At 48.7% G+C, this 27,335-nt stretch overlaps 1 protein-coding gene and 1 pseudogene across 7 annotated transcripts; both read left to right on the top strand.

Annotated features, from left to right (window-relative positions):
* Positions 92-26,769, top strand: LOC100627175 (GRAM domain containing 2-like). 7 transcript variants are annotated; one of them, XM_021078995.1, is made up of 12 exons: positions 92-1,141; positions 20,181-20,261; positions 21,096-21,153; positions 21,508-21,583; positions 22,201-22,304; positions 22,889-22,987; positions 23,117-23,188; positions 23,627-23,689; positions 24,680-24,824; positions 25,048-25,144; positions 26,085-26,189; positions 26,451-26,769. In XM_021078995.1, exons 1-12 carry the CDS (start codon positions 1,086-1,088, stop codon positions 26,452-26,454), a joined length of 960 nt encoding a protein of 319 aa, XP_020934654.1. In that variant the 5' UTR covers positions 92-1,085; the 3' UTR covers positions 26,455-26,769.
* Positions 12,662-13,897, top strand: LOC100627458 (annotated as a pseudogene).

Below are 27,335 nucleotides of genomic sequence, written 5' to 3'. Positions count from 1 at the left end.
CTCCCACTCCCTCCCCCTCCCATCAGGCAACCACAAGTCTCTTCTCCAAGTCCATGATTTTCTCTTCTGAGGAGATGTTCATTTGTGCTGGATATTTCTTGCTCATTTATATAAAAATCTTTGTTTTTGTTTTGCAGGTTTTTTTTTTTCAAATTAGTCAGATCCAGAGAGCTACTAAATCTTAGTACTATTCTAATTGTAATTAGTTTATAAGAAACCAAGCGCAAAATTGTCCTTATGTAAACTGTTAGAGCTTACCAGTAGTTTCTAGATACTGGTGCTGGCTATGTATTAGTCCATCTTGTGTCATTTGAAATGTGCTTTTTGTTTGTTTGTTTGTTTGTTTGTTTGTTTGTTTAGGTCCACACTGGCAGCATACGGAGGTTCCCAGGCTAGGGATCTAATTGGGGCTACAGTTGCTGGCCACAGCCACAGCCACAGCAACACCAGATCCAAGCCATGTCTGCAATCTACACAAAAGTACACAAAACCTCACAGCAATGCCGGATCCTCAAACCACTGAGCAAGGCCAGGGATCAAACCTGTATCCTCATCAATACTAGTGATGTTTGTTAACCACTGAACCACGATGGGAACTCCCCAAATAGATTCTTATGTCGTGCTTTGTTATCTTTATTATCACTACCTAAAAGCATCTTCTGTACTTATGCATTTATATGTTTATTGTCTTTTTCTTCTAGAATATAAGCTCTATAATAGGAACATTTACTGCTTTATCATCAGCACCTAGAATAATGACATTCAATAAATATATTTTTATGGAATAAAGTTTTCTAGATCTGAGTATAGAAGTAACTGAGTCATTTGGAGAAAAAATAGGATTGTCTTAATTTTATTGTTGATATTTGCTATATATTCAAAGTTATATTCATTTTGGTGAACTTGTATGTGTTAAAAGTCTGAATTAAATATTGGCAACAGCTAAAAATACATGATTTTTAAAGATCACTTTAACTATCTTTTGAATGCATTCATGTTTCAGAAAGAAATTAATTTTATTGAAATTAGGATTACTGTACAATTGAGCTGAACCATGAGCTATTGTATCTTTTTTTAAAACAGTCATGTGGATTATCAAGCAAAATTCTGGGCTTGTAACTTTTGCTATCAAAGGAATCAGGTAAGAAAACCCCCACTGCTGATGTTAATGCTATAATACTGTTCTAACTATGCATAAAAATGCACATATAACAATAAAGATTAAATAACTTTTTATGTGATGAAAATATCAATTTTTTTAATAATTAAATGATCAGGAGTTCCCATTGTGGCACAGTGGAAACAAATCCAACTAGTATATATTGATTCCTGGCCTCTCTCAGTGGGTTGGGGATCCAGTGTTGCTGTGAGCTGTGGTGTAGGTCACCGACACAGCTCGGATCCCACGTTGCTGTGGCTCTGGTGTAGGCCAGCAGGTGTAGCTCTGATTCAACTTCTATCCTGGGAACTTCCATATTCTGCAGGTATCCCCTCCCCCCCCAAAAAAAAAAAGAAAGAAAGAAAAAATTAAATGATCAAGAAATAATTATTTTCAGTTTAAAATATTATTACTCACAAATAATTTGTTAAAAAATTTTTTTTTCTACCTATAGTTTCCACCTACTAGTGTATCGGAACTAAATCAACTTGCTAAATTTTTATCTCAGTTTTCTAGCATTGAATATGTAGTTCTGGTAAGAAAGTAAAAGTAAATCTTTTAGAAAGTTTTAAATATCTAGTAATTTACTTTATACCAAAATGATTTTTAAATTGAGTTGACTTACAAGGCATCATTCTAGATTCTCATGTTGAATTGATGGAACATTGCAAAGGTTAGAACTGTCAAGGTCAATTTGAGTAAAATAATTTCGCTATTGTAGTTATTTGAAGGGTAGGTTAGGATATTACATGGGGTGGTGTGATTTGCTTTACTGAGTAGATCAATAAAAAATACAGTATCAATCTTGCTTTGTAGTTCAGATCACTAGTACTTGGTCAATATAATTATGGAACCTGATGATATACCCCAAGTCTAACAATGAAATTACTCTCGGCATGGCGTCTCTTCTCTTCTATTGACATATTAATTTTTCCTAAAGTAGTAACTATTTTAATTGCCCCAGCTTTGTAGTTAGTTCAGACTTCAGGTAGGGCAAAGCCTTTGCATGCAATTTGGGATAAATTTGCCTCTTTAAAACTTTCAATCTTCCCACTCAAGAAGAGCATTTCTCTCTCCATTTATTCAAATCTTGTGTCATTTAAAAAATGTCTGTGGTTTTTCTTCTCAGAGATTTTCTACATTTTAAAAGTTTATTCTTCGGTATCTTATATGTTTTGTGGCCATGTGAATAGAATTATTTCCCCCAGCTGTATTTTATAACCTTATTGCAGGTCTACTGAGAAACTGTTGATTTTTACATTGATATTGCAACCACTAGAATAATAATTAACTTTGCAAAAGTGCATTATGTGTTTATTCCCATTACAGTTCTGCCTAGTCCAGTGCCGAAATGTAAGAACATATGGGCCACTGTCTTATGATTATCCAGTTGATTATGTGTCCTCTAGATAATTTATGTTACCATCTTCAAATAATCTCTGTAATATATAAACCTTTTATTTATTTATTTTCATGCCTTTGTGCAATGGCTAGAACTTCCAGAATAATGTTGAATAACAGTGACAAGAGCAGGCATGCCTAGAGGGTTTCCACAGGTTAGACAGTCTGGGGCTCTCCTTGGAGTAAGAGGTCTGAGGACCCAAGAAGCTGCATAAGAGTAGGTCATTGCTCATTCCAGTATGCTTGAGGGAGCCGAGCTGTGGCAAGGCATGGAACTGGACCTTGCCTGGAATGCCCCAAATCTGGGCCAGCAACTGGGTTTGGGTCTCGGACAGGGCGCGGGCTCCTTTTTCAGAGAACAGGAGGTGTGTGTGCAACTGCTGCACTTCCAACAGCCCTGGAATCTGTGTAAGTGTTTGCTCTCTGCCTAGGGACCCACAGGTCCGTCCAAGTGGTGGAAGGGCAAGGTGGCCTCTTTGGCGTGGGGCTAAGTGTGGTGCTGGAATTCTGGGTGTGGCTGCCTTCTCCAAGTGGCTCTGGGCCCTTCCAAAGGCAGGCACAGAAAATAGACTTTTGGTTCATGAACTGAGGCAGAGACTCACCAGAGGTGTAGGAGGAGCATCAGGCTCCAGCAGAGTGGCTGTGAGCAAGGGCAGCAGCACCTCCCTCCCTACTGCAGACAACCCCCTCGGGGAGCCAGGAGAGAGAGGTACAGTCCTTTTTTCCCATCCCCCAAAATCACCTTGGTCTTTCACTGGGAGGCAGGTAGGATCTGAGGCTGGCAAGGCGCTGAGCTGCCCGGTGACATGGGTTCTGGCTGTGCTCAGCAGCATCCTCTCTTGTGCTCACAGGCCTGCCGTCACTGTCCATCCCTGGGATGCAGTCACCAGCATGGGAGTGAGGAAGAAAGAGCAGGCATTAGTCTCAATTCAGACTACCCCCCACCTCCTGCTACTGAAAGAAAATAGTCCTGGCCAAAGTTGCAGATCCTCTCCTTGTTGCTAGAGTCAGTGACTGCCTTTCATCTTCCTCCTACTTGGCCTCTCAACGAACCTCACTGCTTTCCCATTCTTCCATTTTGAAGCACCCCTTTGTCTTCCATGATGACCTATACACCCAGTTTTCTTCCTGTCTCTTGGACCACTTTCTCCTAATCTCCCTGGGGGACTCCTCTTCTTCCTCCATACAGTCTTTAAGAGTTATGGTTCTTGAGACTCCAGACTACTCCCCTTTCCCCTTTTCCATCCTCCTCATCCAGGTACCATTCAGCACCATAACATTTACCCTTTTAAATTGTGCCATTCAGTGTCTTTTAGGTATTCACAGCATTGTGTAACCATCATCACTGTCTAATTCCAGAACAGTTTCAGAAAGCTAGGAAGAAACCTAGAAAGAAATCCTATGCACATTAGTCATTTCCCATTTCCCCCTCCCTTCAACCTCTGGCAACTATTTTTTCTCTCTGTGGATTTGCCAGTTCTGGACATTTCCTGCATGTGGAATCCCATGGTATGTGGTCTTGTGTGATTGGCTTCTCATTTATTTATTTTTATTTTTTATTTTTTTGTCTTTTTTTGAGGGCCGCATCTGCAGCACATGGAGGTTCCCAGGCCAGGGGTCTAATCAGAGCTGTTGCTGCCACCTACACCACAGCCACAGCAATGCCAGATCCCAGCAGCATCTGTGACCCACACCACAGCTCACGGCAACGCTGGATCCTCAACCCACTGAGCGAGGCCAGGGATCAAACCCGAAACCTCATGGCTCCCAGTCAGACTCACTTCCACTGCGCCGTGATGGGAACTCCAGCATCTCATTTAGAATAATGTTTTTATGGTTCATTCATGTTGTAACATGTGTCACTACTAAATTCTTTTTATGGTTGAATTATATTCCACTGTATAGATATACCATGCTTTGTTCATTCATCAGTTAATGGGTATTTGGGTTATTTATATTTGGGGGCTATGACAATAATAATCATAATGCTATGAGCATTTTTTTTTCAGGGTCTCACTGTGGCATATGGAGGTTCCCAGGCTAGGGGTCGAATTGGAGCTATAGCTGCTGGCCTACAGCCACAGAAACATGGGATCTGAGCCATGTCTGCGGCCTACACCACAGCTCACGGCAACACGGGATCACTGACCCACTGAACGAGGTCAGAAATTGAACCTGCGTCCTCATGGATGCTAGACAGATTTATTTCCATTACGGGACAGATTTATTTCCACTACGGGAACTCCCTATGAGCATTCTTGTTTGAGATTTTGTGCGGACATATGTTTCCAGTCCTCTTGGGTATATACCTTGGAGTAGAATTGCTGGGTCGTATAGTAACTCTGTGTTTAAGCATTTGAGGAACCGCTAAACTGCTTTCCAGAGTGGTTGTAGCATTTTACAATCCCACCAGCAATGAGTGAGGGTTCCATTTTCTCCCCATCCTCGCTAACACCAGATTACATTCTGCTGGGAGTGTGAAGTTGTATCACATTGTGTTTTTGATGAGCATTCCTGATGACTAATGATGTTGAGCATCTTTTTGTGCACTTATTGGTCATTTGATACCGTCTTTGGAAAAATATTTATATAAACATTGGCCCATTTTTATTTTAATTCTTTGTCTTTTTGTTGTTCATGTTTTTTGTTGTTGTTGTTTTGTTTTTTTTAGGGCCTCACCTATGGCATATGGAAGATCCAAGGCTAGGGGTCGAATCAGAGCTGCAGCTGCCAGCCTATGCCACCGCCACAGCAATGCCAGATTCGAGCCACATCTGCAACCTACACCATAGCTCATGGCAACACCAGATCCTTAACCCACAGAGTGAGGACAAGGATTGAACCTGCATCCTCATGGATACTAGGCAGGCTTGTTACCACTAAGCCATGACAGGAACTTCTTAAACATTTTAATTGTGGTTAAGAAAAACACATAACATAAAATTTGCCATCATAACCATTTTTAAGTTCATCTGTACAATTCACTAGTGTTATATATACATAATCAAATTGTGTAACCAATCTCCAGAACTGGTTCACCTTGCAGAACTGAAACTCTGTACCCATTAAGTAACTCTCCATTAATCTCTGGCAACCACCATTTCGGTTTCCATGATTTGACTACTCTAGATACTTAATATATGTGGAATCATAGGTTTGTCTTTTTGTGACTGACTTATTTCACTTAGTGTAATATCTTCAAGGTTGTAAGAGTCCTTTATATATTCTGGATACCAGTCTCTAATCAGATATGCGATTTACAAATATTTTCTCTCATTTTATGTGTTATCTTTTCACTTCCATGATATCATTAGTAGCACAAAATTTCTAATTTTGTCTTATTTTTATTTATTTAAAAATTTTTAATTTATTTTTTGGCTGCATCCGCAGCATGCAGAACTTCCTAGGCCAGGGATTGAATCCACACCACAGTAGTAACCAGAGCCATAGCAGGGACAATGTTGGATTCTTAACCTGCTGAGCCACTAGGGAACCCCCAAAATTTCTAATTTTGATGAAATTCAGTTTATCTGTTTTTTCTTCTGTTTCTTGTGCTTTTGGTATCCTATCTTAAGAGACCATTGCTTGGAGTTCCCACTGTGGTGCGATGGGATCAGCCATATCTCTGGACTGCTGGGCCATAGGTTCGATCCCTGGCCTGGAGCAGTGGATTAAGGATCCGGTGTTGCTACACCTGTGATGTAGGTCACAACTGCAGCTCAGATTGGATGTGATCCCTTGCCCAGGAACTCCATATGTCATGGGGCGGCCAAAAAAGAAAAGAGGGAGAGAGAGAGACCATTGCCTGGTCAAATAAAGATTTACACCTATGCTTCTTCTAAGAGTTTTCTAGTTTTAGGTCTGACATTTTTTTTTTTTTTGTCTTTTTTCTATTTCTTTGGGCCGCTCCCGTGGCATATGGAGGTTCCCAGGCTAGGGGTTGAATCGGAGCTGTAGCCACTGGCCTACGCCAGAGCCACAGCAACGCGGAATCCGAGCCGCGTCTGCAACCTACACCACAGCTCACGGCAACGCCGGATCGTTAACCCATTGAGCAAGGGCAGGGACCGAACCCGCAACCTCGTGGTTCCTAGTCGGATTCGTTAACTACTGCGCCACGACGGGAACTCCAGGTCTGACATTTTTAAATTAACTTTTGTATACTGTGTGAGGTAGTTGCCCAGCTTAATTTCTTTGCATGTTGTCCCTGCACCATTTGGTGATAGGGCTGTTCTTTCTCCCATCAAATTGGTCTTGGCACCCTTATTGATACCTTCTTTTCCTTATAAACCCACTTTCCCTGGGGGATCTTCCTAGCTCCTGTGCCCATCCATGTGCTAGTAACTGAGATACATATCCGTCTGGCCTGGATCTTTCTTCTGAGCTCCTTTATCATATGTAACTTGACATCTTCATTTAAAGGTTTCTCACACATGCTCAAGACTGAACTCATGATTGCTTCCTTCAAATATGTTCTTTTTCCCATGCATTTCCTCCTCCTGCCCCGTTTTTGTCTTAGCAAAACAGAGCAGTATCCTACTTGCTTAAGCCAGAAATCTGGAGTCATATTTGACACTTTTTCCCTTAGGCCCCACATCCACTTGATCACCCAGTCTAGATTGATTCTATTTGGAAATATGAATCCTAAAGCCATTGCTGATCCTCTGTCACTACCACTGCCACCAAATCTGAGACATCATCTCTCTGCTGGAACATAGTCTCCTAACTGGCCTATTTCCACGGAAAATTTTAAATATATACAAAAGGGGAGGAGAGTTGTAGGACAGATCCCCATGTATCCATCACCATCAGCTCCAATAACCAAGATAAGGTTGTTCCTATTCCATCAATACACATCCTCTACTCCTCCTGCCCCACCCCTTTTGGATTACTTTGAACCAAATCTATGTTTTAGAGTGATCTATGAGTAGGTCCAGGGGTACCAGCTCAAACAGATGCTATTCCATCCTCTTTAACATACAAAGTTGATTGTGTATTTCCCCCTTTAAATCCCTTCATTGTTTTCCATTGCTTTTAAGAAAATGATAAAAACTCTTCCTAGGCCCACAGGGCCCTGCACGATCCAGCCCTGCCAACCTTTCCAGCCTCATAGCTCAGCACTTCGCTACTCACCCTCCAGACACAAAGGCTCTGTTTGTTTCTTGTACATGCCACATACCTCAGGGCTTGTGCACATAATAAGCTCTCCTCAGTGACTCCTCTCCAACTCCCTCCAACCCCTCACCTCCAGTCTGCTTAGCATCCCTTGGCCATCAGCTCAAATGCCGCTGCTGCTGCTTCAGGGGTCTTCCCGGTCTCCATGGTTGATTCAGGGCTCCTTGATAGAGGTCCTCCTAGGATGCTGTGCTGTCCCTTCATAGCATACATTGCAGTTATAATTATGTATTCATCTCTATAAATATTGGTGTCATATCTGCCTCTCCCACCAGGCATCTTGGAGATAGTAGCTTACCTTATCCTTCATCGTATACACAGCACTTACACAGAGCTGAGGAATATAGGCATTTGGCTGACATTTGTAGGGAGGAGGCACAGAGGCCAGCAGCCTTCTGAGGGCTGCGCTCCTGCCAGCCTCTCCTGGGATCAGGGCTCTTTGGACCCACAGAGAACCAGTGGCCACCTGCTGCACACCCAGTTCATGGTTCGGCTTTGTCGTTCCCTCAGACAGCATTTGCTTTCCCTTCTGGCCAGAGACTTTCTTTCCCCTTTGCAGAGGAGTAACTGAGGCCCAGAAGGAGAGAGTGGCTTCCCCAAGGCCCCTCGGTGGTGAGAGGCACTTCGGGGCCTGCCTTCCTGTCTTACTGTCCCCACATCCAAGCCCTTGCAGAACCCTGAGACTGCTTGAGACTGCCTGTGCCCTGAGAAGAGCCGAGTGGGTCCCCAAATCTGAGTGATTCTAAGGAGGGGTGTCCCAGGGTGGTTGGAGTGGTTTTGCTGGAAGGTATCCATGGACAGACAGAGTTGACTTGTCCAAGGAGGAGCCACACCTCCTGGCATCCTTGAGTGGGGGCGAGCATCTTTGGGTGTCTGTGGGCCCTCCCCTCAGCAGGCCTGGCAGAGGGTGGCCCCCAGGAGCACAGGAGTACTCTGTTTCTTAATGAATGCAAGTCTTGTGTTTAGACCTGAATGACCAGCTTTTTGTCTGGAAACAGCCAGGCCCCAAGTGCCCTGCCAAGAAAAAGTGGTCTGTGACCAGGTCTAGGGGTGCCAGCTCAAACAGATGCTGCTCTAGCAGTGGGCACCAATGTATGAAACTAGCAATAGGCAGGCATGCTCTGCAGAACCAATTCCCTGCTCCATGGTAGCCTGGGCTTTGTAGGAAGACCTGGAGATGCCCAGGAGCCAAGCTTCCAGGTTTTGGCCATTTGTCTCTCTGTCTCCCTAGTGACTGTTCTCACTGCAGGCCTTTGAGCTCTGGCCAGGAGGAAGCAGCAAGTGCTGGTTTCAAACCTCTGATGGAGGGAGAGGGGAGGGTGGGATCTTGATTATGGTTGGGCCTGAGCTGCAGGAGCCCTTCTGGGGCTCTGGGCCCAAGGGGGTGGGAGGCAGTCCATGGGTGCCATCTAGGTAGGAAGAGAGCCCTGCTTGCAGCTGCGCTTTCTGGCCGTAGTCCCAGGGGAAAAATTCAAGCACGCAGGACACGTAGGAAGCTTTGTGGGTATAGTGGGAGACCTGGCAGTGCTTCCATTTTTGCTTCCCAGGGGGAGCTCACCTCTAGGCATCCTTCAAGGGACATGATGGAATGGGGTTGGGGGCAACTCAGCTTTCAGTGGTGTGGGCAGGACTGTGAGGCTTAGTGGGCAAGGTGGTGAGAACTGGCCTCTTCACGAGGGCGGGGCCATGCCTCTCTCATATCTTCACAGCAGCTCTGACTGTCTGCAGGCCACAGAGGAGATTCTCCCCATTTTATAGAGAAGGGAGGTACCTGGGAGGCCACCTAGAGGGTCAGGCAGAGCCAGAGGCAAACTTAAACAAGTTGCTCTCACTCCAGGTCTTGTGTTTGGGTCCTGGGGCCCCACTGCTGTTGAACAAACTACACAGAGGGAATTTCAGCAGGGAGTGTTTGTCTATTTGGTAAACTGTTACTGAGTACTTACTGTATATCCGAGGCTGTGTGAGACCCTGGGTAGGGGATGAATAAGACTGTCTAGTGGGGAGACAGCCACATCAGCAGGCTATGCAGCATGGGAAGCCATGTGTGGGCACAGTGAGAAAGGGGTTGGCTCTACCTGGAGGTACCAGCAGCCAGGCTTCAGGGAGGAGAGGTGCTCAGGGATGAGAATGAGGAGGACTCCATCTGGGGCAGGGGCAGCTTAGCTGAGCAGAGCTCAGGCAGAGCCAGGAGGGGCAGCCCATTGGCAGGAGAGGAGTCAGCCTGAGTACTCTGTTCTCAAAATCTGTTCCCATGAGGGACGGGGCCTTTCTGGTGTGCTGAGAGAGCCCAGGCCTGGGTAGGGGGTCAGGGAGTAGGGAAAAGGGGTTGGGGCCCTTTAACCAGTGCTGGTCCAATTAACCAAGCAGCTTGGCTATCGAGCAAGCAAGCGAGCGAGCGTGGGAGATGGGTCCAGCCTTGCTCTTGGCCCTCCCAGCTCCCACTGGATGAGAAGACCCAGAGTTTCTGAGATGCTTGTAGGTAGGAGTACTTGTTAGCATCAGAGCTCAAAGGGGTCCTTGTTCAGGCTAGATCCAGCTGCCCCCACAGGGCTGGGCCAGCCCACATCTCCTGAGTTACTAGCTCTTCCAATTTGTTTGGTTCTTGGAGTAGGGGAGACAAAGGCTGGGGTGGGATCTGTCTGGTCTAGGGAACCCCACTCCCTAGAGGGACTCCCTCATGGTCATCTTAGCCTGAGAGACCCTGCCTCCTTCCCCCCTTGTTCTCCTACTTGAGGCCTGTGGGGAGAGTAGGGGCCGGGCTCTGCAGCAGGGAAACTCTAGGAGAGGGCAGAATTTGGGGCCTCATCTGTATAATGGGGACAATGCATCTCCCTTGCATGACTAAGCTGGACTGAGATTAGAGGAGATCACAAGCCAGATCCAGTTACCTTCTCTTCCAGGGCTCCCTTGTTATCAGGGCCAGACTTGGTCCAAACTTCCTTCAGAGTCCTTTCCCCTTCCTGGCTCTGAAGGTGCAATGGGGGAGTGGTGCCCAGGTGTGGATATCAGACATCTGTGGAGTCCCGTCTCTGCCAGTGGCCAGCCAAGGCTCCCTCTTCACCAGTGAAATATAAGTTGTACCACCTTCCCTACATAATGTCCTAAAGGACATCATGTGCTTGCCCTAGTTTGTGGTCTTTAGGCAAACCAGGTGTGGGGGGTTTGGGTCTTGCCTGCAAGGCTGGGTACTGGAAGCAGAATGGAAAGTTAAAAGGCAGCCAAGGTGGGTGGATTCTCCTTGCTGTCCCCCAGATAGAGGCTTGGCCCTTGGCCCACCTGCTTCTCCACTTGCTTCCTTGTTCTAGACCTAGTCTCCTGGTGCATCCGGTGACTCTGCCCCAGCACACCTTCAGCTCTCTCTTGCCTGTTTTCTGCTTCACTCACCTCCACATCTCATTTTTCCCAGTTAGGATTCATCAGAAAGGGAATCTGATGGGCCGGCTCATCTTTTCATTCTAAAGAGGCCATGGATCAGCTTGTGGGTGGTTTTGCTTGGCTGTGGCCAGGGTCATCTGAGATAAACTGAGCTGTCACAGTCAGGCTTCTGGCTGCCACATCCCCCATCATTTCAAAGCTGCCACAGGTAGTCAAAGGAAACAAAGCCTATTCCTGGCCCAGGGGTTCTCAGACCAGCTCCTGGGAAGCAGGGTGGTGACTAGTCTGAGAGCCTGCCCCATCCTGAGTCCTTTGCCAGAGCTGCTGATCAGGACAGCAGGTTTGGGACCCAGCATGTGGCCCCCAACTCACCGAGCTCCACCCCTCTCACTCTAGAATTCAGTTGTGGGTTCTCTCCCTTTTTCTAGTGGATGGAAAGGCCGAAGCTGTTGTCCAGAATATAGAATATCAGCTCAGAAAATAAAAAGTGAGGTGCAGCTTCTGTGTAAGTGTGCAAGTGCAGCTTTGATGTAAGACAAAATAGAGTTATTTTTTGCAAAAGAAGGAGGTTGCCCTTCAGGTTTCAGTGTATTGAGGATGAGCCTGACTCTATCCACATTATTCCAGTTTCCCATGGGGAGAAGTCTTGTTAACCAGTTTGTGGGCTGTATGTCTGGACAGTGGCCCAGAGGGAAAGGTAGGAAGTTCTTGGGAAGGACACAGTGTAGCTCAAAGCTGGCTGCTGCCACATAGGAAGGCTGGTCTTAACTTCTTTGGCACAGCTTAGGAAATGTACTCTGTGACCTTAACAGATGAAGGAAATCTCTATTAACAATGTGATTCTCTGGAGTTCCCGTCGTGGCGCAGTGGTTAACGAATCCGACTAGGAACCATGAGGTTGCGGGTTCGGTCCCTGCCCTTGCTCAGTGGGTTAACGATCTGGCGTTGCTGTGAGCTGTGGTGTAGGTTGCAGACGCAGCTCAGATCCCGTGTTGCTGTGGCTCTGGCGTAGGCCGGTGGCTACAGCTCCGATTCGACCCCTAGCCTGGGAATCTCCATATGCCGCGGGAGCGGCCCAAAGAAATAGCAAAAAGACAAAAAAAAAAAAAAAACAAAAAAAAAAACAATGTGATTCTCTCTCTCGGTGAGGATGTTCCTGTGTTAAGGCACAGGAGGGTCAGGGCCCCAGGTCCAGAGTCCACACAGGAGGACTGGTCTTGGAGACCGGGACGTATACGTCTCCCTCTGAGCCACAAAGAAAGGAGGGGTTTAAAATCCCCTGAGAGCTTTTAAAAACCTCAAGCTGAACCTCATGACCCAACAATTCCAATGCTAAGTGTTTACCCATTGAAATGAATACTTGTGTCCACAAGATAGGTGCTAGAATGTTTGTCGGAGCAATTTTGTAATCTGCAAAACCTGGAATCTCAATAGTAGAATGCCCCTCAACAGTAAAATTAATAAACCAGAGGCTCCCTGACTCCCGCTGCGCTCTCTCCAGTCAGTTCTCTCTGTCTCCTCCTGCGGTGCATGGTCCTGCTTCTGAATTGAAATGCCCATCCGGGGGGAGGAGGCAACAAGTGCGGGGCCTGCGGGAGAACCATGGAGGAGGTGCAGTGCGACAGCCAGAGCTTCCACCGCTGCTGCTTCCTTCATATGGTTTGGAGGAAAAACTTAGTACAACAGTGGCAATCCATGATGAAGAGATCTACTTCAAGTCCTGCTACAGAAAGAAGTATGGGCCGAAAGGCTACGGTACGCTCAACGTGGACAGGGGTGAAAGTGTTCAGCCTGAAAGTGTTCAGCCTCACAGGCCTACAACAAATCCAAACACTTCCAAATTTGCTCAGAAATATGGAGGTGCTGAGAAGTGTTCCAGATGTGGGGGTTGTGTATATGCTGCCGAGAAGATTATTGGCACCGGAAAGAACTGGCACAAAATCTGTTTCCGATGTGCCACGTATGGCAAGAGTCTTGAATAGACAACTATGACTAAGAAAGAAGGTGAAATCTAATGTAAAGGATGCTATGTGAAGATTTGGCTATGGGATTTGGCTATGGCCAAGGAGCAGGAGCCCTTGTTCATGCTCGGTAGAGGTGCCAATCCAGAACCAAGGTCACACAGTGAGAATCCCTACATAATCTCAGCACAGATCATCTAACACTAAACTACTTGAGTACTGTACATTGCCCTGTGCTTGGATGGATAGTCCAGCTGACTAGTAGGAAGAGAGCACTATGCCTTTTTGCTTTATTCATCAGCATTTCGAGGACCATTTCTTTTACATTTTAAAATAAAACTTCAGCTTGAAAAAAATTAATAAACCGACTAAAATATGTCCTCATAGTGGAATCCTACACATTAGCGAAAATGTAACATTTACAACCACATGTAGCACTGTGGATGAATTTCACGAGCACGTTGTCCAGCAAAGAACACGTCCTGTGTGATTCCATCCTTAAAAGTCCCTGAAGAGACAAGGACCATCAGTGGTGTTGAAGTCAGAATGGTGGTTGTCTTTGACAGAGCAGGCAGTGAGGCTGGGAGGAGCAGGTGGGGCTCCTGGGGTCTGGGTTTTCAGGTGCACTCCATTTGTACTGCCCTGCACACCTACTTTATGTGCACTTTTCAATATGTAAATTATTACTCAATAACGTTAAAGATATATAGTTACCTAGATGCTACCCCAGAGCTTCTGATTTAATTGCTCTGAGACTGGGCTCAAGGATCATTTTTGTCTGTTTTTTTAAAAAGCTCTATAGGTAGAGTTCCCATCGTGGCTCAGTGGAAATGAATCTGACTAGTGTCCATGAGGACACAGGTTTGATCCCTGGCCTCGCTCAGTGTGTTAAGGATCCAGCGTTGCCCTGAACTGTGGTATAGGTCCAGCCCTGAACTGTGGCTTGGATCTGGTGTTGCTGTGCCTGTGGCATGGGCCGGCAGCTGCAGCTCATTCAGCTCCTAGCCTGGGAACCTCCATATCCCATAGGTGTGACCCTAAAAAGACACACACACACACACACAAAGGGCTCTACAGGTGATCCTAGTGTACCCAGATGGCTCCACATTGGAATTAACAGGATGGCTTCTTTTGTTAAGTAGGTGGCAAGCTATGTGCTGAGGGGTAGAGGTGGAGTGGGGTGAGGTAACATGGGGGAATTTGGAGGCTCCCCAAGGTCCAGGCTGCTGAGCACCAGTGGTCAACATTCCTTCCAGGACATGACCCCTCAGCTCCCTGTCCCTAGATGGCTCTTTTTGTGGCCTCTGGGTTTGCGCTTCCAGAACCTTTCTGCTAGGATGGGGTTTTTTGTTTGGAAGAGAAGATGTCTCCTTGGAGCTGCCTGGGGCCCAGCATCCTGGCTGCAGGAGAGGCTGGAGCTGTTCCTTGCCTTGAAAGGAGCTGACAGGACCCACAGGATGCTCTGTCCACGGGAAGACAACTTGGGAGGGTGTGGACACCTCCCCACCACGAAGGTCCAGCTGGCTCAGGCTGCAAGGCCTGGCCAAGATTTCTGCTTTAGCAGCTGTGGTGCTGCTACTGCCAGGGGCTTGAGGAGCTGGGGCAGGAGGTTTGCCCTGTGGTTAGGGAGGGTTGTGGTGAAGGAGGCTGGGTAAGGTGTGGAGTGCTGCCTGGCATGCGACAGCCCAGGGGAGTGCAGCCAGCATGTACTGTTGTGGGGGGAGGAGGGGCCCAACCTTGGTTTTCCCCCAAACACCCCATTATCCCATCTGAGCCACTTGATCTTTTTCTGTATGTCTTCCACTTCCCACCCGAGGATCCCTTGGATCATTCAACTAGCATGGATTGAGTGTCTGGTGCTGTCTGCCTACTCCACAGGCTGGGCCTCCTGGAGGGAAGGGCCCATCCATGGGTGACCTCCATCAGCTCCTGTCCATCACCTCCACCCCTTACTGCCAGGCCTTCATCTTCTCTGAGCCTTCTTCACTCTTACTACCTGGCTTTTATTTTCCCCTCCTCCCTCTTAAAGTTTCGTCCTCTTTCTTTCACTCATTCATTTAGCAGATGCTGGGTGCCACCTGTGTGCTGGGGATACAGAGATGTGTAAGACACACTCTGGTGGAGCTCAGATGTATAAACAGACAAGCACAGTCTGGTGTGGTAAGTGCTGGAGCAGCAGCATGAAAGAAGGGACACGGGACCACGGAGGGGAGATGATCCGCTCTGTGGGGGAGGAAAGCAGGGAAGGCTTCACAGAGAAGGGGACATCTGAACTGGGCCTTGAAAGATGACTGGGAATTCCCCAGGTGGATAAGGATGGCAAGGAATTCCAGACAGAGCGGCCATGGGGGGGTGAGGGTGAAGGTGAGGGACTGCCACGGTGAGGAAGCTAAAGGGCTCAGCTGAGCTGCCTGGGTGAGGCTAGAAAGGAAGCAGGAAGGTCAGGAAGGCCAGCTGAGGAGGCAAGAGGGAACCACAGAAGGAAAGTCAGCAGGAGGGGAGCAGGCTCAGATCTGGGCCCCAGATAGCTCTGTGTGGATGTGGGAGAAGGTCAGGTGTGTAAGGGCAAGGCTGGAGGCAGGTTTAGTTAGGAAGCTGTTCCCAGCATCCAGAAAAAAGATGGTGGTGGCCTAGGCTTGCCTGGTGCAAGGAGTGGGGACAGTGGATGGTATTCTGGGTTAATTAGTGGCAAGGCTCTCGGGGCCTTGGGGGTTGCCTGGCTGAGGGGGAGAAGCATGAGTTGAGGCTTCTGGCCTGGGAAACTGTGAGGCCGCAGCCTTTCAGGGGGATGATGCTGAGCTCACCTTGATGGATTTGTCTAGGTGGCAGGGTCTCCCACTCAGGCAGGATGAGGTGTTAAGGTTAGAGATTTATTTTTATTGATTTATTTTGGCTGAAACGGCATGTAGAAGTTCCTAGGTCAGGGACTGAACCCACGCCAGAGTGCCGGATCCTTAACCCGCTTTGTCACAGGGGAACTTATAAGGTTAGGGATTTAGACTGTGGAGTGTCTGCCAGATGCAGATATTTGGAGCCGGGGGAAGCATCCAGAACAGGGTGCATGTCGCAGGTGTCCTGTGAGGCTTTGTCCATGAGGTCTGCTGGGAACAGCTAGACTCTTGCATCTTTGAGTCTGCTATGCGCTGCCTCTCTCTCCCTCTCCTAACCTCTCCATGTCTCCCCTTTCTTGACAGGCCTAGCTTCTCTTCTGACATCTCTCAGTGCTAGCTGTCCATCCCCTCCCTCTCAGCAGCCCTGGGCTGGGCAGGCCCATACAGGGTTCTAGGGGTGATAAGCTCCGTAAGTATGTGTGGAAGGAATGAAGGAATGGGCAGGTGGCCTGAGTTCCCACACAGCCTATGAGGCCCGAGGGCAGGGCAAGCATCAGCTATGTCCTCTGGATAGGCATCTTGCTTTTGGACTGGTCTCAGCAGGGTGAAAGGGCCTCATCTAGGAATTTTCAAACCTTTTCTACCCCCTTTATTTTATTTTATTTTATTTTTTGGCTGCGCCTGTGGCATGAATAACCTTCTAGACCAGGAATCAGACCCATGTCTCAGCAGTGACAATGCTGGATCCTTAACCTAGTGGTTAAGGCCACCAGGGAACTCCTCCTCCCCTTTTAATATCCAAAATACCAAGCCTTCCCTGCTCTATCACCTTCATGACAATAATGGCATTTTTTTGTGGCTTGATTGAAAAATACAAATGGTAAGACTCCTGATATTAACTCCACGTGGAGAGGTGGGATGGGGATGGGTGGACAGGGAGTACAGTTCACAACCCACAGAGCAAAAGCAACTTGCTCTAGGAGGTCTGTATGAGAGCGGACAGAGGCTGCCAGCAGGGTGGGGACCCAGACTGGCTATCTGCTCTCCAGATCCCTGCTCTTGCCACCCCCCTCCTCTGGGTCAGGGCCCTGTTGGTCCTTGGACGGACCCCACCTGACTGGTTCTGTTGGTGAATTCTTGATGACCATTGCCCCAGATCTAGCTTTTCATCTGATTTTGTTCCCATCTCATTACTTGTACGCACCTAAACAAGTACTATAGGAGAGAAGATGAGTTAGTAGAAACTCATCTTGAAGGTGATTTTGAAAGCGGTGCATTTTGGCCATTGCCAGGGTCTCTGTATCAACAGCATTATCAGGATGGCCAGGAGGGGCTGGCTTTAGTCACTGGACATGAAGGAATGGCTTGTAACCATCCTGTTCATCATACACGAAGAGGTTGATTTTAGTTTAAATATATTTGAGTCATCTTCCCCAGGAAACTCCTGTTTCATTGCTGTTATTTTCTTCATGGAGATGCTGTGGGAAACATGACAGCCTTCTTTTGTTATTCCCATGGCCCTTCTTTCCTCCAGCCTCTGTTCTGACCTTGCTTACATGGTCCTTCCTCAGTCATGTCTCGAGTGCCTGCTGCCTGCTGATGTCGCATTGGGCTCAGGGGGTGATAGAGGAAGCAAAGTGCCTGATGTCCTGGAGCCCCTGGAGATGGACAGTTGGAGCTCACCCACACAGTGTGATAAATGCCTGAGAGGGAGCCCAGGGTTCAGGGCTGTGAGAGACCGAAGCAGGGCTCATCACTAGGCTGGGAAAGGGCCAAGGGAAGGGGCCCTTCGTTGAGAGGGTCCCCTTGGAACCTAAGGATGCGTTGGGTTTAGAACCCATTCAAGGGGTGATTACCTAAGTAGGGTTAGATGATGGAAGTCAAGCAGGATTACAGTCCCACCCAGTTAGTAAGGCTCAGCTTGCTTTTCTCTGGGAGCCTTCTGTAACTCTTTCACTCTGTGTGTCCTCTGAGCTCCTATAGCCCTGACTACTCGAATCACATTTTCCAGTGCATGAGTGACAGATTCCTTGTCTGTGTAACCATGGCCAAGCTCCTTATCCCACCTCTTTGGGTCTCAGTTTTTTTCTTGGTCCTCCAGGCTGGAGTGTGTTACTTAGAGCAGAGCCCACACCCTTCTCCTCTGATGGCTCAGTGGGCTCCTGGGCTGCAGGGTTCAGACTCTCTAAGGGCTTGGTGGTTTGCCTTGTACACACTGCCTCAGGGGCTTCTCCTATCAAAGCTCACAAACCAAGAAAGGAACAGAGATGAAAGAGAGGGATGGACACAAAAGTTAAACACAGGTACAGCAATAATATCACAGAGAGAAGTAAAAAGCAAATGACAAGTTGGGAGAAATTTTAGCACAAATGATAAACTAAGGATTAATATCCTCAACAAAGAATGTATATAGATCAATAAGAAGATCCTTATAGGCAATTCACAGATGAAATCCCAATGGTTAATGTGTATTTGGCAAAAATGTTCAACTTATCAGTAAGCAGAAATAGAAATGAAAACAATATATTTTCACCTATCGAGTTTGCAAATGTGAGAAAAAGATAATACCCAGTGTAGGACCTGAATGTAAAGCAAGGCACCCTTGTATAGTGCTGATGGCCATGCTCATTGATATAGTATCTGAAAAGCATTTTGGAAGTGAGTCTAGAGATCCTGAGAAATGTTCATTCTCCATCCACTAATTTCACTTCTGAGAATCTATTCAAGGAATGAACGACATGGGGAATTTCTCATGAAATCATGTTAAGCAACAAAAGTAGGGCATAGAAATTGTATGATATATAATCCCACATACATAAATTATGAATTTATGCATAAATATTTTCTTTGGATGATTTTAGTGGGAATTTTTTCTTATGGGTGATTTTCATAAAGATAATCATATATATTTTATATTTCTCTTATTTCCTATAAGAAGCATTTTAAAAAATTAAGGGGGGAAAAGTCTCTGTGAAATGTGTAACAATGGAACCAAATAAAATAACTTTAGGAGTCAAGGGGTCAAACCACTGGCACAACCTGTCACTTTGCAAGGTTCAGGAAATACATGACATGTGCACCAAAGTGCTCTGTAAGGTGGAGGGCAGAGGTCAACCAGGCCACATGGCTGTGGTTGGGCTCATTTGTTGGGTGAGATCACCTGGCTCTTCCCTGTAAGACATTAGGTACAGCCTGTCCCTTGGCGGGTCTCAGTTTCTTAGCTGTGCAATGGTAGGGTGGGAGGGGGGTTGAATTAATAATCTCGGAGGGGCTTGGCAGATCTCAGCTGAGGCGGCACTGTGTTCTTGAAGAAGAGAACTTTGACTTTGCCAGGTTTCATTGCCGGGAGGGACAGAGTTCTGGGACCTGCAGCCTCCAGGTTCCAGCTCCTAATCTGCTCAGAGACCAGTGCACAGACCCTGTTAACTATTCACGACCACCACACACTGCCTTGCCTTGGCCCTGCTTCTTGGCCACCCTCTCCTCCCATCAGCCCCTGGACCCACTCAGTTGCAGCTAGTTTGACTTCCCAGGCTTTATTGATTCCTAGTCTTTCTGCTCTGGAGGAGCACGAAGAGGAGACTGAACTCTGTCTAGGCTTTGGAACTGTTTAGTGGAGGCATGAACTCAAAAGCCGTTGGAGACCATTCCCCTCCCCACCTAGGGAGAGGGTGTCTCCTCCCTCTCAGGCCCTCTGTCTGGAACATTTTTGAGATGGTTTGGCTCTCAGAGTTGAGCTCCCTTGACTGTAGTGTTGAGGCCACTTCCTGGTGTGTGGCAGCCCCGCCCCCTCAGCCCACACTCACCTGCGGGCTGACTGGCGTTCACGTCCACACCTGTGCTGCATCAGCTGCTCAGCCTTGATAAGGCCTCTTGTGTTCAGACTCCTTTCCAGAAGGTGAAGGTTTATGGTAACCCTGCCTATGCACCTCTGAAACTTTTGCTTTCAGCCGTGAGCAAGTCTCAGGGTCCTCCCTCCCAGCTGCCTTCTCAAGGGTGGAGCTGGAGGCCTAGCAGCTGCCTAGTAGATTGATTTTCCTTTGTACCCAGGCATAAGCTGAACTTCAAGCTTCCAGGAAAGACGATGAGCGAGACTCCCTCTGTCAGCTGCCCCCGACCCCTGCCTGAGCTGCAGCCTCTGGACTGTGATGCCTTCAGCCTCACCCTCAATAGCAGGGCTGGTCTCGCGTTGGGGGGCAGAGGCAGCCACCCTGGGGCTGGCCAGGAAATATGTCCTCAAAGAGCTCCCCTTCCTGACATGGGCCTCTTTCTCCTCAGCAGCCAACAGATGCATGGAAAGACAGCTTCCCTGAAGAGCACAGAGAAACCAGGCAGGGTCCAGAGACCCCCAGACTCCAGGTGAGGCCCTTCTCCCAGGCACTTATACATACAGATTGGGGGTGGGAAGCCCTCAGGAGATGGGCTGTTAGAAAGGGGGCCTTAAGGCTGTGTCAGGGGGTTGGTAGGGCATAGGCTGCCTGGGTCCTCTTCCTCCCACTCCCAGGCCTGTCCTGGTGCACTAGGACCAAGCAGAGTCCAGGCTTCTCCGGTTACCAGCCTCCTCCCTGCCCACCTGTCCGCAGGCCAATCCGTAGGGCCACGGTTTGCGTTTCAGCACCACCACCTTGGTAGCCTCCATTAGGTCAGGGGGGTCTGCCCAGCTCCTCACTGCGGATCTCCAGGCCCAGGGGAGGCAGCTGCAAGGAGGGCAGTCCTGCCAGGATCATGTCCCATGGCCAGGCCCTGGAGCTGTGAATCCGACACCTCCGCTTCACCTACTTTCCAAACTGGTCCCCATCCCTCTGCCTCCTGCTCACTCCTTCTGGGGTCTGCTCCTCTGCATGCCTCTTGGCTAGAGAAATGGGAGAGGGCTTTTGACACCCATTGGTGGGTGGCTCCTAAGTGTCTCTGGGAGATCAAAGCTCGTGCCAAGCACTTCCTGGGGGGGCTGCTGCTTACAGCTGTCTGGGAGGAGGGCTCTCCATGACCCTTCCCTGCATCAGGAGTGCCCCTCCCCATGAGTGAGCTATGTGCTGAATGTGCTGATCACTTTTCTGTGGCCCCTAGAGAAGGGCCCCCATCTTCAGTCTCTTCCCCAAACTTGTGGCTTGAGGCCAGGGCAGAACTGGCACTAAGGAGGCATGAGTAGCACTCAAGAGTTCCTTGTCCCTGGAATGCTTATCTCCTTTGCAGTCTGCACTGGCCAGAAGCCTTGAGGGATGAAGACATAAAGAAGTGCGGCCGAGAAGGGGTAAGTGTGTGAAGGCTGACTTCTCACCACCCACCGAGAGACGGGTACTGTTGGCTCCTTGGCCATAGATCTGTCACCAGGAAACCCAAGTGGATGTCCTTTCCTGGGTGGGAGTTGTGCCCCCTTCTAGTCATAGGCTGCCTGCCTATCAGGATCTTGTGTCTCCAGGAGACAAGCTATGCTTGAAACTCAGCCCTCCACACCCACTGGCTGCTTACTGGCTGCTTCATACCAAGTCCCTGTAGGACCCCACCATCCCCCACCCTCTGTGGCCTTATTTCCTGGTGGCTGGATCAGGGCTCTCTGGTGGTCTGATCTCCCGGAACTTCTCAGACTCAGCTTGTGTGTTTGCAGACACTATTGAGTAAATACAACCAGCAATACCACAAGCTGTTTAAGGACATCCCCTTGGAGGAGGCGGTTCTCAAAGGTGAGCCATCTCCTAGTGTGGCTGCACAGGCGCCAGCAGTGCTGGAGGCCCAGGTTCCCCTATCCCCTGCCCTGAGCCTCCAGGCACAAATCAGATATGGGAGCCGGCTGCCTTTTGAATGTGGTTTTAGTCCTTTTTTTCTTCAAAAGTGTGAGAAGACTGAGCTGATTTGAGATAGGCAGTTTAATTTATGAAAGTTTTCTTGAGGAAATGTCAGAGCTTCCAAATCTTATTTCTGGTGGGCTCTTGTCAATGACTGTTCTTTCCTATTCAAGCCTCTCAGTGAGTGTGGGAGTATTTTCACAGTCAAGGTCCTCTCTGCCAGACAGGGCAAAGAGTTCTACCTGCAAGAATGAACATCCTCTTGGAAGACCAGGGAAGAAACCTTTTAGGGGATGGGTGGAGGAAGAGGACACATCTAGCAGCCTGGTGGGGGCAGTCAGGAGTCTCAGGAAAGGATGCTAGGGTGCCCAGGGGAATGGGTTGTTGGGACCTGGGATTGGGAAGAGGGCTGAGGAGGACAGTCCCTGAGGCTGGACTCCTGAGTGGGAGGACCCAGGCCCTGGGGCTCCCAGGCTGGCCTTGCTCATGACAGTCTCTTTCTCCTGACTTCCTAGTGTGCTCCTGCGCCCTCCAGAGGGACCTCCTTCTCCAGGGCCGGCTCTACATTTCCCCCAACTGGCTCTGCTTCCACGCTAGCCTCTTTGGCAAGGATATCAAGGTAGTAATAAGTGGTAAGGGCTGCCACAGCCCAGGGAAGAGAAGCCCCTGCCCTGTGGGTGTGTCTGAAGTCAGGCCTGTCCCTTTGCACCTGGCACTTGGTGAGGCCTCTGACTGTGAGGCATCCCAGCTGGTGTCCATGGAAGTAGCCACACAACTTCCAAACAGGGACCCCTATCTAGATCTCGCATGAACAGTTCACTGCCAAATTATTCTGCCATGGGTATCCCCAAAATGCTTTCAGGATCAGAGTGGGAGGTCACATTTATGACAACCATAATGTGGCCAGGTGGTGGCTCAGGGAACTCTGTTACTGGAGAATGGGCTTCACCGGGGCAACCATCCTTGCCTCTTGGAACTTGGAGGTGAGAGCCCAGCGCAGCACGTGCAGCCAGGGGCTGGAGGGATAACTGGAAGGGAGCCTGCACGAGAAGGTGGAATGCTCAGATAACTCTCCCATTTGGGACAAGGCTTCTCCATGGTGTCAGTGCTAGGCTCAGTGCCAGTGGTGGCCCTAAGCAGGAAGTGAAGGGACCATGTCCTGGGGGGTGAGTCCTGAGAGAAGCATGCCTCTTCCCCTTTCAGGTGGTCATTCCTGTGGTGTCTGTGCAAATGATCAAAAAACACAAGATGGCGCGACTCCTTCCCAATGGCCTGGCCATCACTACCAACACTAGCCAGAAGGTTAGTGAGTTTCTGGGCCTGAGGTCCCTTGTCCATCTCTGTTCCAGCCCAGGAGTCCACAGCCTGACGCTGGCACTCTCCCAAGTCTTTACTCATTTCACCCTTTTCTGTTTTCTTTCTATGTTCCAGTATGTTTTTGTGTCACTGCTCTCCCGGGACAGTGTATATGACATGCTAAGGAGGGTTTGCACCCACCTACAGGTATGGAGCTTGGGGGCAGCAGTGGGGCTGGAGAGGCTGCTCAGGCCTGGACTGAGGTCTTGGGAGCTGTTGAGAGAGGTTGGTCTATCTCTCCAGCACAGGGAATGGGTGCAGGGAAAGAGTAATAGTTCAGGTAATCCATCTACGCTTGTGAGCCTGTCTCTTTAAGGCCAGTGGGCCCTTGTGTATTCCCATGTATAGCCCTCACTTGTGCTTCCTCGGTGCAGAGATAGGAGCATGTGGCTGCTTCTCAATATGCCTACAGCTCTCTCTGGCTATGGTGAGGAAGTGGGGAGGGCAGCAGTTTGGGGGAGTACGTTGCCTTGGTTTTACCCTCTGTTCCAGCGTTAACAAGGGGTCCCCCTGCAAACTCTGGGAGCGATAGGCTCCATCTGACCCTCCCCATGCCTGACTTTGGCTGTTCCCTTTCTTCCTCAGCCTTCCAGCAAGAAGAGTCTAAGTGTAAGAGAATTTCCAGAGGAACCCGAGTGCAAATCTCTGGTGAGGACTGAGGCTGGGAGCACAAGTGGCTGGCCTGAGACTGCCCAGAGCTCTAAGGCTCCAGGGCCTCCCAGGCAGGGGCCCACAATGCAGAACTGGGGCAACAGGTTCAAGAGCCAGTGGCCATGCTGTGTCAGGAGGTCCTCTAGACCTGCCATGCTCCATACTGTGCAGAGCTGCTAGGTCCCGAGAAGATTTGCTGACTTTCTCAGTGGATGTCCAGCCCCCAGGACACTGCCCAGGTTGGACTCCACACTTTCATAGGTGCAGAACCAACAACCCTTGCTCTTTCCTTTAGCTGAATCAGGAAGCCCTTGAAAGGGATGGAGATGTCCCTGGGGATGAGCTCTGAAGTCTATCATTGTAGTACCCAGGCAGGCTCATTATAGATTTGCTGAGGTTCCAGTCATTTCTTTATCTCTTGGAATCCTGGGTAAGCAGCATTTCTAGAGCAGGGGTGGGGGTGAGAGTGGAAATGACCCCAGGGTGTTTGAAATTTCCTTCAGAAACTATTAAGCATTTAGCCAAGCATGCAATATGCACAATGGCATGCAGGGGATGGAAGGTGATGTTCTCATTTTTATTGGTGGGGACCCTAAGTGCCCCTGCCAAGGTCAGTGACATACTAAGGGTTAGAGCCCAGGTTAGCAAGAGTCGTGACTTATTTCATCTTAGATATACAGTGCTGAGCTCTCTTAGACTCAGCTGGGTATCTGGGTTAGCTCATGTCTTAGACTCCACTGTGTTTCTATGCTAGTGATCTTCAAAGACACTGTGCTCTGGAAGAGTGGCTGGTCACAGCAAGGGAGTCAATTAGAGAGACATATGATTGCTATGGCAGTGGTTTCCCCTGCTTCTAGGTACCTGCTGCCTTGCTAGGCATCCATATTGACAATATCTGGAAAGGCTTTGGTAAACCTGTGTGGACCTCTCAGGGCAAGTGAGATCCCAAGGGCTATAGTGAGACATCTTCCCCTGCCTTCTCCACAGGAAGTCCTCATCCCTGAGATGAAGTGGAGAAAAGCATGCCCTGTCTCCAGATCCCTGTCTGTCCCAGACAACATCCCTTGTATCCCTCAGACATCCATGGACTCCACAGATGACTTCTTCTCCTCCAGGAAGCCTCTGGGGTCTGGTGAGTTCAGTGTGCTTATTCGTGGCAACTGCTTGCAAAGACCAGGCTTTCCCTCCTCCCACTTCTACACAAAGGGGTCATCACAGTCAGCAGGGCTTCTGCGAGCTATTTTTCTTACCAAATCCATAACGGAAAGCTAAGAGCCCAAGTAGCTTCAGAGAATGAGGGTGGGTGGGGTCCTGTCTTCTGCCCCAGGAAGATGCCTAACGCTGTCCTGTTGCAGAGAATGCTATCTCTGAGGAGAAGCTGGAGGAGGAGTCCAGGAGCAATGGGGAGCTGAGGCACTGGGATTACCGGCTCCTGAAGATCTTCTTTGTGCTGTAGGTGACTATATGTGGGGTGGGTGGTGGGTAAGACCAACCTGAGTGTCTGGGTGTTTGGAGCGGTGTGTTGGTAGGTCACTGTCCAGATTGAGGGGAAGGTTCTGAGTCAACTGCAAGCTCTTGGTGGTCATGCAGCAGACCTTTATGGAGCAAAATAAAATATCTCTAGTTTTCATGCCTACAACACTAGAACTTAGGGTTAAGCCTGTGTGGTGGGGAGGGGCACGATATGAAATTGTTGAGGAAAGAAAAAGTTGCACAGGACTGGGGAGGAGGAGGGCTGGTGATCTGAGAGGCCTATCAGATGGATTAGGAGAGAACAATAGCCTTCCCACTGCCCATTGGGGTGTTTTCTGGAATCCCAGGATTGCCTGTAATTCTGCTTAAGTACTAATAGAGCAGCGAGCATGGTGGGCTGTTTTTTGAACAGCCAACCCCTGGATTCTCTCACCTTACCTCTTCACCTTCCTCTGGCTCTGCTGGCTGGGTTCTGTCACCTTCAGCACTTGCTGGGGAAAAGGCTACTGCCTCAGGGGTAATCTTAGTGGTCTTGGAGAGGGGGCTTTGATGACATCTCCATGAGGACAAGCCTCAGGATCCATGTGTGGCCTCTGGGAAGAAAGATGCCCAGGTCTGAACATAGCTGCAGGCAGAATTCTTTAATTCCTCCAATTGCAGGATTAACTTAGTACTATTCCTATTTTTTGTGTGTGTGTGGTCTTTTTGTCTTTTTAGGGCTGTACCTGTGGGATATGGAGGTTCCCAAGCTAGGGGTCCAATCGGAGCTGTAGCTGCTGGCCTACACCAGAGCCAGGAATTGAACCTGCGTCCTCATAGATGCTAGTTGAGTTCACTAACCGCTGAACCACGATGGGAACTCTGTCCTATTCCTATTTTTAGTGAGAGATTCAACTCTTCCTTACCCCTCTTTCTCCAGGATCTGCTTCTTGGTCATGTCCTCATCTTATCTGGCGTTCCGCATCTCCCAACTGGAACAGCAGTTATGCTCCCTGAATTGGGATGCCTCAGTCCCCGGGCACAGGTGATGATGCCCTTTCTTTTTCTCATGCCTCTGGGGTTTGAGGGTTAAGGACAGGAACCAAAACCTATGACCAGGCTGCTTGTTACTTTGGCTGGTCTTGGCCTTGCCCTTGAGCCGGCTTGATGGCCCTCAGCAAGGTCCGCAGGGTATACAGGATATACAGATCCCACTTTGACTTGCTTTCATGGGGAAAGGCTTCACTGACCTGTCTGTCTGTCTTTTAGGCCCTTTGTCTGACCTGGCTACCTCTCCTATGTGCAGGTAACAGCCACTTGGTCTTTGTCTGCGCTCCTCCAAGAAGAATGCTCTGGGTGCTAAAGTGCCACCAACGATCCCCTTGGTTTATGCTGCTGCTGTGCTGAGACTGAGTCTGAAAGAAAATATTCCAGATTTCTCCTCCTCCCCCCAACTCTTCCCACTGCCTCCCTCCTTTAATGAGTGATCTAAAGCACTTGTTTACAAAGCTCCTACAATTTTGGGACTCAGACAAGAAGTCAGATTTTTGGAACTAGCTGAGGAATTCTGTACACTAAGCTTCAGCTTCAGCAACCACTTAAGTGGAAAAAAAAAAAAAAAAAAAGCAAAACAACTTGTTCCTTGGAAATGGTTCTAGCACAAGGCAGCACTTAGGGCTACCGCAAGGGATAAAGGCTGTGCTTTGAAACCTGTCACATGGCTCACTCCAGTGGTGAGAGAGAGGCCAGAACCCAAACCACCAGTGTGGGCTCTGTTCTCTCCCAACATACTGTGCTCTCACCTGGGCCCCTGAGAGTCCCTATTCTGGGGCCCAAAGGGTTTCTCTGTAGGCAGCCAGAGACGCATCCAGGGCAGACTGGAGGGAGGTGAAGCAAACTATGAAAGAGAAGAGGGCCTGTGGCTGAGATTCCAGCAAGAGAGGAATGTTCATGCTCCGTGTTGAGACTGTTCTGGCCCCTCATGAAGAAGCTGGCTAAATCTGGGGGACAGTAGCAGGGGCTGTCAAGAAGAGAGGTCCAACATTCTGTGTTCTCAGCTGCCACTTCCTGGTGAGACAGGTGGAGCAGGGCCTTTGATCACTGTGATAATATAGAAGTGTCCATGGTGGGCCTGGGACAGTGCAAGGACCAGTGCAAAGGGGTCTATCTGATATCTTTGGGGACAAGAGAG

Source organism: Sus scrofa, chromosome 1 (assembly GCF_000003025.6).
Source record: "Sus scrofa isolate TJ Tabasco breed Duroc chromosome 1, Sscrofa11.1, whole genome shotgun sequence".
NCBI lineage: Eukaryota > Metazoa > Chordata > Mammalia > Artiodactyla > Suidae > Sus > Sus scrofa.
Note: the sequence above shows the minus strand (reverse complement) of the source record. Positions and strands in the feature narration are given on the sequence as shown.